General features: G+C 44.0%; 1 protein-coding gene across 1 annotated transcript in view; it reads left to right on the top strand.

The window, feature by feature from the left end:
- Positions 1-13,186, top strand: part of SNX7 (sorting nexin 7) — a 58,988-nt gene that overhangs the window by 22,532 nt on the left and 23,270 nt on the right. Inside the window, exons 3-7 of the mRNA XM_063136301.1 lie at positions 502-612; positions 1,098-1,262; positions 3,959-4,163; positions 6,463-6,662; positions 10,841-10,927. Coding sequence (XP_062992371.1) covers positions 502-612; positions 1,098-1,262; positions 3,959-4,163; positions 6,463-6,662; positions 10,841-10,927 — 768 coding nt within the window. The remainder of the gene's footprint in view (positions 1-501; positions 613-1,097; positions 1,263-3,958; positions 4,164-6,462; positions 6,663-10,840; positions 10,928-13,186) is intronic.

The raw sequence follows: 13,186 nt of genomic DNA on the forward strand, positions 1-13,186 counted from the left end.
AAAAATGCTTTAATCAATGGGGGAAGAATGTGTACATTTAAAATTGATGTACACCCAATTGATGTGTACATTTGGAAAAAAATGTACACAAAAATACAAACAGATTTTCATGTGAAAAGAAAAAAAAGCTTGCAATCATACAGACTCAGAATGAGTTTCGAGATGGAATTCAGAGCACTTTACTGAGCTTGAGTTTTGTTGATTCGCATATCCCTATCTCTGTAAACCAAGAGGTGGGGAACATGTGGCTGTCCAGATGTTGCTGGATTGCAACTCTCATCATCCCTAACCAATGGCTATGCTGGTTAAGGCTGATGGGAGTTGCATTCAATCACACCTGGAAGTTCACATGTCTCCAGGTGTCTCCATGGGGTTGCACTCGATGGCCTTATATACGCTCCTTCCAACTCTACTATTCTTTGATTCTATGATTCTCCCACCAGTGCTGTACATCATAGAATACACATGCCTTATTTGCCTGGTTTTCTTTATGGTTTTCAGACAACCCGTGGTGAATTTGATTCCAGTGAGTATGAAGTTAGACGACGATATCAAGATTTCCTTTGGTTAAAGGGAAGACTTGAAGAAGCACACCCAACGCTCATTATTCCCGTAGGTCTAGTCAATGTTTTCTTTTGTTTTCTTTACTTGCACAGATCCAAAGAAGGGATAAAGCATAGAAAACTGGGGCTCATACAGCCAGAAATTTGTCATTTGTTTCTCTGCTGTAGTTCCTGTTGTTGAAGAGACTGGCCTTCTTTGTAAAATGAATAGAGGCTTGTCTCTTCATTCATATCACCTTTTAAACCCTGGCCCAAATATTTACCTGTGCTTCTACAATCAAACAAAATAGCCTGCAAATTGAGAATGTGGGCATTGATTTTTGAGTGACATGGTAATGTTTCTTTACAGTAGCGTATTCTCTTCATTATATTTCTAATAATGAAATGGCTGCAAGCCATTTTTATTTTGAGGCACAAAGGACTGTATTTGTGTATTTCTGTATTGGACTAAGGACTGTATTTTTTGAACCGTTGTTTAGGCATACATGTAATTGTGCGGCTTAATCATTTTTCTTCCTTTTTTTTCCTTCTCAGCCGTTGCCTGAAAAATTCATAATGAAGGGAGTCATGGAACGATTTAATGAAGAATTCATTGAAACAAGAAGGAAAGCGCTACATAAATTTTTAAACCGAATTGCTGATCACCCGACTTTAACTTTTAATGAGGACTTAAAAATTTTCCTTACTGCACAAGCCTGGGTAAACAAGTTTTTAGATGTTGTTATCATAAGGTAGGATTTATCATAACCTAGTAATATCCAACTAGGTTATGGTGAGTTCTTTAACAATGGTCATATTCACATTAGCTTTCTCCCAGGATTATACTTGGGGATAAATCATGAGTTAGTGCCAGGCTTCTCATTTCCATTTCTGTTCCCCATTCACTGTCTTGTGAGAGAAATTTCTCTTTATTGAGGGAGAAAAGAACAATAAAACTGGGAGAAAGTGGCAGAGGAGATACTGAGTTCAAATAAATATGGGAACTCCCAGTTTTCTCATTTAGAAGAGACACAAGCCTAAGATCTTCTGCCTGTCTATTTCTGGGTACAATCCAAATGGAAAAGACTGCCTGCATTGGGAGATGTAACACTGAGTCATGGTTTAACAGTATGAAGATGAATCACAGCAAGTCTTGGGTTCACATGTTTTCCTCTTCCGGTCTGACTGCAGGAGGAGACTGGTAGCTTTTGCTTCCATTTTAGACTAACCATTTTGTTGTGTCATCTAAACCTGGATAGACTGCAATTAGTCTTAACTATGGCTAGTAGAAACAAACCAGCTTCAAACCATAGCCCTTGCTAGACCTACCTGATAATCCGGTGGGGAGTCGGGGCGAGGCCACGCTGCAGCTAGTGCGGGCCGTCGCCCCTAGCTAGACGTAACATGCGACGGGGGAAGGGAAAGCCCCATCGCGTCCTCCATTTTTTTTTATTAAAGGGCCATGTGCGCAGGAGCGCACCAACGGAAAGGTAAGGCTTTTTTTAAAAAAAATAAAGAGTTCCCTGCTCCCCCTGCCCCCGATTCCTCCCCCACAATGTCTGATGCCCCCCCTGCCCGCTCGCTCACCCGTCCTCCCCCTGCTCGCCATGTCCGCCCCCGCTCGCTCACCCGTCCCCGATCTCTTTGCCCTGGCCCCGTTCTTCTTCCCCCTGTCCGCCATGTCTGATGCCCCCACTGCCCGCTTACCAGCCCGCTCGCCATGCCCACCCGATCACCCGCCCGCCATGTCCGATGCCCCCTCCGCGCCCCCCCATCCGTGATCTCCCCACCCTGGCTCCACTCTTCCCCACCATCTCTCCTGCTGGGTCCGCTCTTTCCCCCTGGGCCCCATCTCCCCCCCCCCCCCCGGTGATTTCCCTACCCCGGCCCGATGGGCCAGCGCTCCTATGGAGTGCTGTGCCCAGTGTGCGGCTTCTCCCGGCTACTCGCAAGTAAGCGAGCAGCTGGGAAAAGCCACGGAAGTAGCTAGACCTTCTGCAGCCCCGGGCTCAGCCCCGGGGCTGTGGAAAAACCGGGCCACAAGCGGATCCGGTTATCCCGGGTCAAGGGAGGATTTAGCCTGACCTGACCCCGGGATACGCTGTGCGTCGTCTGCATGCACAGCAGGGAGCCCGGGCCTCGCACTGGGCTAAGTCCTCATCTAGCAACAGCCATAGTTTATGAAGCTGGCTTGTTTTCAGTAACCCTAGTTAAGAGTAATCAAAGTTTACAGTTCAATGCTAAACTGTGGTTAATCTAAAACAGAAGGAAGGCTTCCTATCTTCACATGGCTTTCCTGAAGGAGGGTTGGAAAGGAGAGTATGGGCATGTCTACACCTAAGGGTGTAGAGGGAGGGAAGGGGTAGGATTGTGGACTTACCAGCTTCCACGATCCTCCCCCAGCATCTAGATGGCTGTGCGATGTCCCGGGAAGAAAGAGGGACATTGCGGCCGCAATTTTTTTTAAAAAAAAAAATCGCATGCTGCGAAAAGGTAAGTAAAAAAACACATACAGCGCCCAACCCCACCCTGCAAAATTGCTGCCCCCACCCCCATGGGCACGGATCCTACGTGCGCAGCTCCATGCCCAGCCTGGCTACTTGCAGGGAAGAAGGGAAGCCACACCGCCCACATTCCTCAGGATGGTCCTGGGACCGTGGGCAAAATCGGGATAACTGAGGTCTCAGTTTTCCCGGGGAAATGGAGGGCTCATCCCTGCATGCCCCCAGGATCACCTGTGCGTCATTTGGACGTACAGGGATGGTCTAGGGACAACCCTGGGATAAAAGTATGGTGTAGACTTGGGCCATGGCTAGACCAGGCCTATATCCCGGGATTGTCCCGGGATCATCCCTGTACATCCAAATGACACACAGGGGATCCTGGGAGCAGGCAGGGACGACCCCTCCATTTGCCTGGGATAATCCTTAGGTCTAGCTACGGCCATGCCCTATGAGGCTTGCTGAGGCTTACCCTCAGTATTGTAAACCTCAGCAGAAGTGCAAACCAGCCATTGGATTATTTTGTTTTTGTTTTTGAAAGCTGCAGACAAAGTATAGAGCACTGTGAAATAACATAACTTCCCAGAAAACTTGGAGCCTTAAAAAGGTTCATGTCTGTCTCCATTGTGTGGATGCCTTTGAATCCTTAAGGACTCACATTTACTGTTACATGCTGGTATTATGGATGAAGCCATGGAAACCAAAGAAATCCTCAAAGGCACTAAACAGGACTGCAAGTGAACAGCAGGTGGCTTTCTTTCTTTTTTGGTAGCTATGATGGGCACATAGGCCTGCCAAGTTCCATCTGCACTCTTTTGTAAAGCCCGGATATAGACTATGGGGTGTGTGTGTTTTTTGTTTTAAAAAAGAGCCATTTGCTTATATCAGTGTTGGATTACCTCTATTAATTTTTAGGAGCTTTCATCTCACAAGAAGCAAGGCCCTGGGTTGTTCAGCAGAATGGGACAAACTGTTAAAGCAGTTGCTTCATCCATGCGAGGAGGTTCCGTGAAAAACCGCCCTGAAGCCTTTACAGAAATGAATGACTATGTGGACATATTTAGCCAGAAAATCAGTCTGTTGGACAAAATCTCCCACCGAGTTTACAAGGAAGAGAAAGGTTAGTGGAAAAGAAGGGCCAAACACAACTACAGGGTAGATGAGGGGTCCCCAACCTTTTTGGGTTGGTGGGCACATTTGGAATTTTGAGAGAACGTTGTGGGTGCTTTCACAAAATGGCTGCTATGGCGACTTGCCCATTGACAAAACAGCTGGCATGGCCAGTCACAAAACACTCATTTCCTACAAAGCAAACTGCTGAGACTTAAAAGAGAAGTAATTTGCCCAAGAATTTAAATTTGAGGCAGAGGTGGGGGTCTCAGCTCCGAGACACAAAACCATTCTAATGAACCCAAATAAAGGCTCCTGTATCTTTAACAGTTGTATAGAAAAGGGAATTTCAGCAGGCGTCATTTGTTTGCATGCCGTACCTGGTGAAATTTCCTCTTCACCACAACAGTTAAAGCTGCAGGAGCCCTGCCTACATAAGAGGGCAGGGCTCCCTGAACTCCACTGAACCCTCCCTGAACTCCGCTGTATTGGATAATTGGTGGTCAGGCTCCAATATTCCATTGTTGGGCAAAGTGGAGCATGTGGTGGTGTCTCAGCTCCAAGGGTTTCTGGATGATGCAGATTATCTAGATCAGGGATGGCCAATGTGCCCCCGCCCCCAGCCTGTTTTATGTCCCCCTCCAACGAATACAGTGCTGCCGAAATTGGTGGCACAGCAGCAGGAACAAGGAAATTAGCTACCTTTTAAAAGCTGAAAGTATGGTTTGTTGCCAAAATGTGATGGCCCAGCAGCAGCAGCAGCAAAAATCGGCCATTTTAAAAGTGAAATGGTGTCATATTCTTGCCACTGGATCTTGTTGACAACCCACACTTTCAGCTTTTAAAAGGAGGCCATTTCTCCTTGCTGCTGCACCAAATGTCAACAGCTAGGTGGTGGTGAAACAAGGGATGGGATCTGGGAGGGGCAATGAAGACCCCCAAACCCTGGAAGCTGCTGACTCCAGTCTAAATCCATTTTAATCTGGCTTCAAGCTGTCCACCTTAGTGGATGATCTATATCAGGAACAAGACGAGAATGTGCCCTTGTTGGTTTTGCTGGACCCATCAGTGGCTATCAGTACCATTGATCCTGGTATCCTTCTGGACCACCTGGCTGCAGTGGGATGTGGAGGCACCATTTTATAGTGGCTCCAGTCCTTTTTGGAGAGGCAATTTCTGAAGATGGTGCTGGAGGACTCTAGTTTGATGCAATTGCCATTGGTTTGTGGCAGCCTTCAGGGTTCCATCTTGTCTCCCATGCGTTTAACATACACATGAAACTACTGGAAGAGACTGTTCAGTTTTGAGGGGTTTGGTGACACCAGTATGCTGATGACACTCAACTCTCTCTCCTTTCCATTTAAATCCAAAGAATCTGTTTAAGTTCTAAATCAGGTGCAAGATCTTAGTCGGAGTTCGATGGTGGCCTGGAGTACATTTTCATAGCTAAGGGTACTGTGGCAACTACACCTGCTCCAGAAAATGTCTGGCCTTGGTATGGTGACACATGCTTTAGTTACATTTCCTTTGGATGTGGAGCTGCCTTTGAAATGCTGTGGCTAGACTATTAATTAGAGCCAGTCATAGGGAGCATCTGACTCCTTTGTTACAACAGCTTCACTAGCTATGGGTCTGTTTCCAGGCACAATTCATAGTGCTACTTATGACCTATATAGCCCTACATGACTTGGGACCAGGATATTTGAAAGATCGGAAGAGACCCTTGTCTTGTTTCTGCCGTTATTAGAGGTTCTGCCACTATTAGAGAGTGCAAGTGAAGGCCTTCTTGGTGGCCGCTCCCAGACTTTTGAATACTGTTCCACGGAAGTCCAGATTAGCTCCATCTAGGACATTTTTATGCGCCACTACGTTGTTTATTTGGGATGTAGTTTTTAATCTGGTGGGTGCTGTTATTTATTTCTAATTTATGTGTTTTTATTGGATGTGTTCCTAGTTTATGTATTTTACTGTTTTAATCATTACTTTGTTATTTTATCTGTATTTTATTGTTAGCTGACTCGAGCACTCTTTTAAGTGTTCTTTTTTTTAAAAAAAATTGTTGCATTTGACATTTAAAAGCATGTATCCAAGAGCACATACTTGATCCCTTCCTCCATCCCTTCAATCTTATCCACTTTTGAAACCTGAAATGGCGTTCCTGCATTACAAATCGTATGTGATTATTCCTCCGAAGAATGTGTGATGTACGTTCCCATTTTAATTGCTTGACTTGGATGCATTAATTGTTTTAGAAATTGATCTAAATGCAAATCCTTCTTTCCTCCCCCTGCCCCCTTTTCTTTTTCAAGACTATTTTTGTGAAATGAAGGAATTTGGCCCAATCCACACACTGTGGTCTGCCTCTGAAGAAGACCTAGTAGACACACTCAAAGGGCTGGCCGGCTGCATTGACAAGTGTTGCAAGGCTACCGAGAAACGGATGTCTGTGCTCTCTGAAAGCCTCTTCCCTGCGATCCATGAATATTTGCGTTACAGTGAAATATTAACGGTAAGATGGTTCAGAATGTTGGGGACGGGGGTGTAGCTCAGCGGTAGAGCACCTGCTTTGCATACAGAAGGTCCCAGGTTCGATTCCCAGCATCTTCAGGCAGGGCTAGGAAAGAATCCTGCCTGAAACCCTGTGGAGCTGCTACCAGTCAGTGTTAACAGCGCTAGGCTAGATGGACCAATGGTGATGGACCGGTGGCAACTTCCTATGTTCCTATGAAAGTCGGCAGGAATTGACAGCACGGCACTCTAAAACATTATGGAGTTTCAAGAAAGCTTTTCCTCCCTACATTTATAGTACTGGAATATTATAGGCCTCAGCTAGACCTACCTGGTCTAGCACAACGGAGGGGTGAGGATCTTGTGATATTTTTATCCTGAGATCTCCCCCTCTATTTACACGTGGCGTGTGACGTCCTTGGAGGGAGAGGACGTCACGCCCGCCATTTTGTTTTTTGTTTTTGTTAAAGAAGAGCGCTCGTGTGCAAAAAGTAAGGTTTTTTATTTTAAATCATTCTTCCTGCTCCCCCCACACCACCCCCGATGGGCGCAGAGCTCCTGAGGACCGCAACACCCGCACACACGTTCCACAGTCTCAGGATCAGCCCGAGACCGTGGAAAAAGCGGGTTCAAAGGCTAGGGCTAGGTCCTGGGCAAGGGAGGGATCATCCCTCTCTGCTCCCGGGATCCCCTGTGCGTCATGTGGATGCACAGGGATGTTCCCCGGGATATCTCTCCATCTAGCTATGGCCATAGAAATTCCAGTAAAACATATAATTCACTGTTATTATACGTCTGAAATGTTAGCATAGTGGAATCCAGGGAGCAGATGAAAGAAGCCAGCAGGCAAGTGAAGGGGAAGGAAAGAGGCACGGGTGAATAGCTTCCTTAGGCAGGCCCAGATGAAAGAGATGTAACAAAGCTTTTCATGAAAACCTTAAGGATAAGTGATGCAACACACACACACACACACACACACACACAAATATAGATTCAGTTATTAAGTTGCTCTATGTTTAAATGCAGTTTTCTCTGATTGTATTGCTGCAGTGGCCAATGTGTGACTGCAGTCAGGGCATTTTCTTAGTTGTCGCTGATCGTGGAGGGCTGAGGACGTGGGCAGAATCCACTCCATCACGATGATATCTGAGCACTTCCTTATTTTGTGTGATGCTTTCATAAATGGAAGTCTTGCTTTCATGGCTGCTAGTCTCCAGGGAGAAAACGACGAAAGGTCAACTAGGAATCATGGGGGTAGGGTCTAGATAAGTTGGGAATGATATGGTGTGCTGTTCTGGCAACAGGACCCTGTGAGATTCGAGAGGGTACAGTCCTTCACGTTGGCATGTTTTCCACCATGGGTACAAACAGTGCAATTGTTCACAGCGCCCTAATGCGTGAACAACAGTTGTATCCATGGCAGCACACATGCTATCCCTTCAAACATCCATGTGGAAAATGCTCAGATCAACAACATGACAGGTTTTCCCTTGGATGGTACTAAATTCCTGCCAGGCCAAACCAAAATCTGAAGCTGTAAAACACGCACACACAAATACACACACACACACACACACACACACACGTACATAGTATATTACTATTAAATATTACTGAGATTCCAAGGCACATATTGTAGGCCAGGGGCAGCAATGTCCAGGCATTGGTAGGCTGCATTACTCCCCAGAACCTACTAGGGCTGCACTCCGCCTTTGTAACATTTTGAAAGAAGATGCAAGATGTTATTTATTTTTATTTATTTATTTATTTATTTATTTATTTATTTAACATTTTTATGTCACGTCCTATATCACTAAGATCTCAGGGCGGCATACAGATAAAGACATACAGTATAAAACAATAAATATACACAGTTAAAAACAAATTAAACCATAATCCAAGTTAAAACAATATATAATTTAAAAGCAATAGATAGTGTTAAAACAGTTAAACCAATGTGCCAGTGAGTTTAACCATCAAAGACTTTGTTAAAAAGCCATATTTTTACTTGGCGTCGAAATGCAATCAGTGTTGGTGCCAATCGGGCCTCCAAGGGGAGGGCATTCCACAGTCGGGGTGCCACCACAGAGAAAGCCCTCTCCCTTGTCCCATCATAACGTATATGTTGCATTGGTGGGATGCGGAGAAGAGCTCCTCCAAATGTAATAAATAAATCAGATGCACAGGAAAGTGGGGGGGGGGGACAAAAACTTCCAGGAGGATAGCATATGGGCCTTGTGTGGGCCACCCTTCTTGTAGGCATTAGGGCACCTATGATTAACCACTATCCAATGAGCCAAACATTATGTTGTCCCTATCTTAAACTTTCCTCTGAGAAAAACTCTTCCTTTTGTTGCAAGGTTACAATTTTGTCGTGATGTACACCATGAAGAAAGCTCCACCTCTCTAGTTTCCTTGTCTTTTAAAAGTATAACACCTACACAGTGGGTGCAGCTCAGAGTAAAACGTGTCACACCTGAATTCTGCTGGCTTCAAACGAATGATTTGCCTGTTTTCTCTAAATCACATCTAGCTAGGGATGATGGAAGGTGGAATTTGACAAGTTTTTCTATTACACACACACACACCGCGAACTTTGTTCTGGATCCTGCTGCGGTGCCCAACTCAATCTTGAAACAGATTTTCTGGGCATTTTGCACATTGTTCATAAGTTCTGCAAAAAAGATTCTGGAGTCCAGGGGAAAGCCAACAGCTTGGGTCACAAATGCAAATTGAGTCATATGTGCCACAAAACTCCATTGAAGAAGAAGAAGAAGAAGAAGAAGAAGAAGAAGAAGAAGAAGAAGAAATCAGATTTACCAGTGACATACATCAGCATGCTTTCAAATTCCATGCTCCTACTTTAGTGTCCTTTTAGCTTCCCCAACCAGGTGCCCTCCAGACTTTTTGGACTACAACTCCCATCATCCCTAACATCCCTAAAAAGATAGGTGGGGCATTTGCAGTGGAAAGATATATACATTTGATAAATGAATGGTGCAAAACATGGGGGGAACCTGGTTGGGAAAGGCAGATGTACTTACTAACAAATGTGTGGCATTTTCAAATTGGAGGGGACTTGTATATACGCTTGTGGTTGAACTGGTTCTGCAGCCACCATAGCAAACTTGGGAGTGCAGGCACCATAGCAACGAAGGGAAATTACTCTGACTGTATGACATGTATACACATGCACACAAGCAATGTATGCTCAGCTCTGCTGCTGTTGCAACACAGGTCTCTTTTTATATATGTAAGAGAACCATGAACCTACATCAATAAAAATAGATTGATACTTTCTGATGCTTGTCGCTTAATTTAGCTTTGAATGCCATGGGTGGAACGGGGTGGTTCCTCTGCTTTGTACAAGAGCATTCAGCCGCAGTACTTCGAAAGGACAACTTTAAATTTCTATTTTAAGTAATGCGCTTGTTAAAAAAGTGGAAATGAAAGTGCATATCCGTTTTTGATGTCAAAATGGGAGAACAGCAGCAAGATCTCTCCCGTCACGAAAGTATTGGGCCTCAGTTCTCAAGACCGAAACAATAAACATCCACAAGGGGGAGACTTCACAAAAATATTGACCATGTTCACATCACAAGGTAAAAATCACCTCATGATGAGCTGAACAAGGCCTAACGGGACATCTGTATCATTCATTGACATTTTAATGTAGGTGGAGAAATGTGTCCTTTGCCGGCTTATGCTGGCGATTAGCAAGGAAAGAGTCTAAAGGATTTTACTGCATTTGTTAGATCCCTAAACTCCTCCTCAGCCATATAATTAGGCTACATTTGACGCAGGCAGGGGGTAGATCATCCTTCCATTAACACAGCATTTCGGATATAATTTCTATTTTATTCCTTTGACAGCTGCAGGACCTCCAGGGTGCAGGAGTCTCCTTTTTTAAGGTTTAAAAGCAGTACAGCTGTTTAGTTCTTGCACACACAAACACACATGCACACACACTTGTACCAGCACAGCAAGGCGCTGTCATGCAAGGGGGAAAACGACATACACGTAAGATGACCTCAAGTTGAGAGGGAAGGGCTCTCTCTACACTTCCTCCCAAATTCTAAGAAAAAGATAGGTGGGGAGTTTTCTTTTCCAGAATTATTATCTACACAAAATCTTGTCCTCTAACAGCTATATTTATCTCTATTTTTTTTTACGATTCAGGGGGTTTTGAAAAGAAGAGACCACATCCAGGCAGAACTGGATTCCAAAGTTGATGCGGTATATAGTAAAAAGACCGAAAATGATCTGGTAAGTATGCAATCAGTTTTTAAAATATCTAACGGCAAATTTCTTGCTATAATCGGAGATTGGGTTACAATCCTTGTCATCACTGTTGTTACGTGAGACTGTTAGTGAAGATGGTTGACCAAGTATGTAACACCTGGCTTGTAGTATCTGCACTGACTTCCTGGAATGGAAGAAGCTGCCTTATACCAAGTCCTCAGAGCCACACAGCGCTAGGTCCAATGGGGCAGGTCTGCGGTAGAGAATAACAACGGTAGAGAATAACAACAATCAGAATAACAGGAATCCTTTTATTACTGACCTGGAAGCTTTTATAGAGGTCAGGCTCTATATCACATGACCTGTTCAGTTTGAGGGCTCCATTACTGATGTTGCTTGTTACTCTGGAGGTTCCTTCTTTGACCAGAGCTCAGTGCTGCTGTCCAGATCCCCAACTAATACATCAAACCCCAAGTTGAGCATCTGTTTTGTGAACTGCCCAGAGAGCTTTGGTTATTGGGCAGTATAGAAATGAAAGAAATAAAGAAGGAAATTGGGGTTTGAATTCTGACACCTGTCGAGGAGCCATCCCACATCAATTGATATTTAGCACACTAATGACCACTTTACCATTTCATAACAGAAAGATCAGAAAATCCAAACTGAAATTGCTACCTCAATTACATTTTTAACAACTATGATTGAATGCAAATTAGAAGTAGACTTCAAAAGGAACTCTTAACCATTATGTAAATTGGACACAGCTGTTTCCTTGCGCCTGGATATGTAATTTGTTTGGAATTTGAGTGCAGCCGTTCACTTGCTGATGTAAAAAAAAAATGATGACCTTCTTATTGTCAAGTTTTGAAGTACTTATACCCGGGTTCTCTACTCACTCCATGGTAAGGAATAGCTGCTATAAAATGAAGATAGTTTTGCATAAAATTTAACTTAGGTTACAAGCCCATAACACTTACCTGAGAGTGATGCCCACTGAATTTAATGGAATGTGCTGGTATGTATGGAATTGAAGTTTGTCATATTTCTCACCTTTTTTCATTTATTCTTATGGTGGCTACTATTCCAAATTAAAAATAAATTCTCATTTTGCAAGAAAAAAAGAAAAAAGGTGCCAATTTTTCCTTCCAGCACAGGTTACAGACAATATTCACTGATAGCTTCAAATTTCCATTTCTTTGTATCACAAGTCATCTATAGCTACGCGTCACCTATTGGACTTTAGATTTTCTCACCATTTGGGTGTAAAATGTTATATTATCAAAACATAAATATGGGTGTCTTATAGGTGCTACTGAAGAAAACATACAAACTTAAAATGTAATATATAAAAACCCTGAGGAATGAAGTTATGCGCCCCTGCCTTTGAAGATCAACTTTTGTAATGTGGATGGTGATTCTTATCCCTATTTTGCAGTGGGACAGCTGAGGCTGGGCATAGTTTGCCTTAGGCCACATGTCAGAGTTCCACGTATGACCTCGGACCCCTGAACATCTCCTTAAGGATATTTTGTTTCCTTAAGAGTCCTACCTTCCTTCCTTCCCCTTCCCAATATCGTGGATTCAAGAAGGACGCAGACAAGCTGGAGCGTGTTCAGAGGAGGGCAACCAGGATGATCAGGGGTCTGGAAACAAAGCCCTATGAAGAGAGACTGAAAGAACTGGGCATGTTTAGCCTGGAGAAGAGAAGATTGAGGGGAGACATGATAGCACTCTTCAAATACTTAAAAGGTTGTCACACAGAGGAGGGCCAGGATCTCTTCTCGATCCTCCCAGAGTGCAGGACACGGAATAACAGGCTCAAGTTAAAGGAAGCCAGATTCCAGCTGGACATCAGGAAAAACTTCCTGACTGTTAGAGCAGTGCGACAATGGAATCAGTTACCTAGGGAGGTTGTGGGCTCTCCCACACTAGATGCATTCAAGAGGCAGCTGGATAATCATCTGTCAGGGATGCTTTAGGGTGGATTCCTGCATTGAGCAGGGGGTTGGACTCGATGGCCTTGTAGGCCATCCAACTCTGCTATTCTATGATTCTATGAGTTTAGGCTGTAGATGTGGAGTGAGACACTATAGGTTTAACCCAACAGTTTACTAAAATATTAAAACAATCAAATTACAAGTAAAGGTATTTAGTCAATAGAGCTGAAGGATACAAAAGCACTGAAAGAATATGAAAGTTGCAAAAACACAAATACTTTTACCCTCACTGCATTTAGGCTTTTCCAGCTGCTTCTTCCTCATGTTCTCATCTTTTCCTGCTTTC

The sequence above is a fragment of the Elgaria multicarinata genome, chromosome 1 (genome assembly GCF_023053635.1).
Source record: "Elgaria multicarinata webbii isolate HBS135686 ecotype San Diego chromosome 1, rElgMul1.1.pri, whole genome shotgun sequence".
NCBI classification, from domain to species: Eukaryota; Metazoa; Chordata; class Lepidosauria; order Squamata; family Anguidae; genus Elgaria; species Elgaria multicarinata.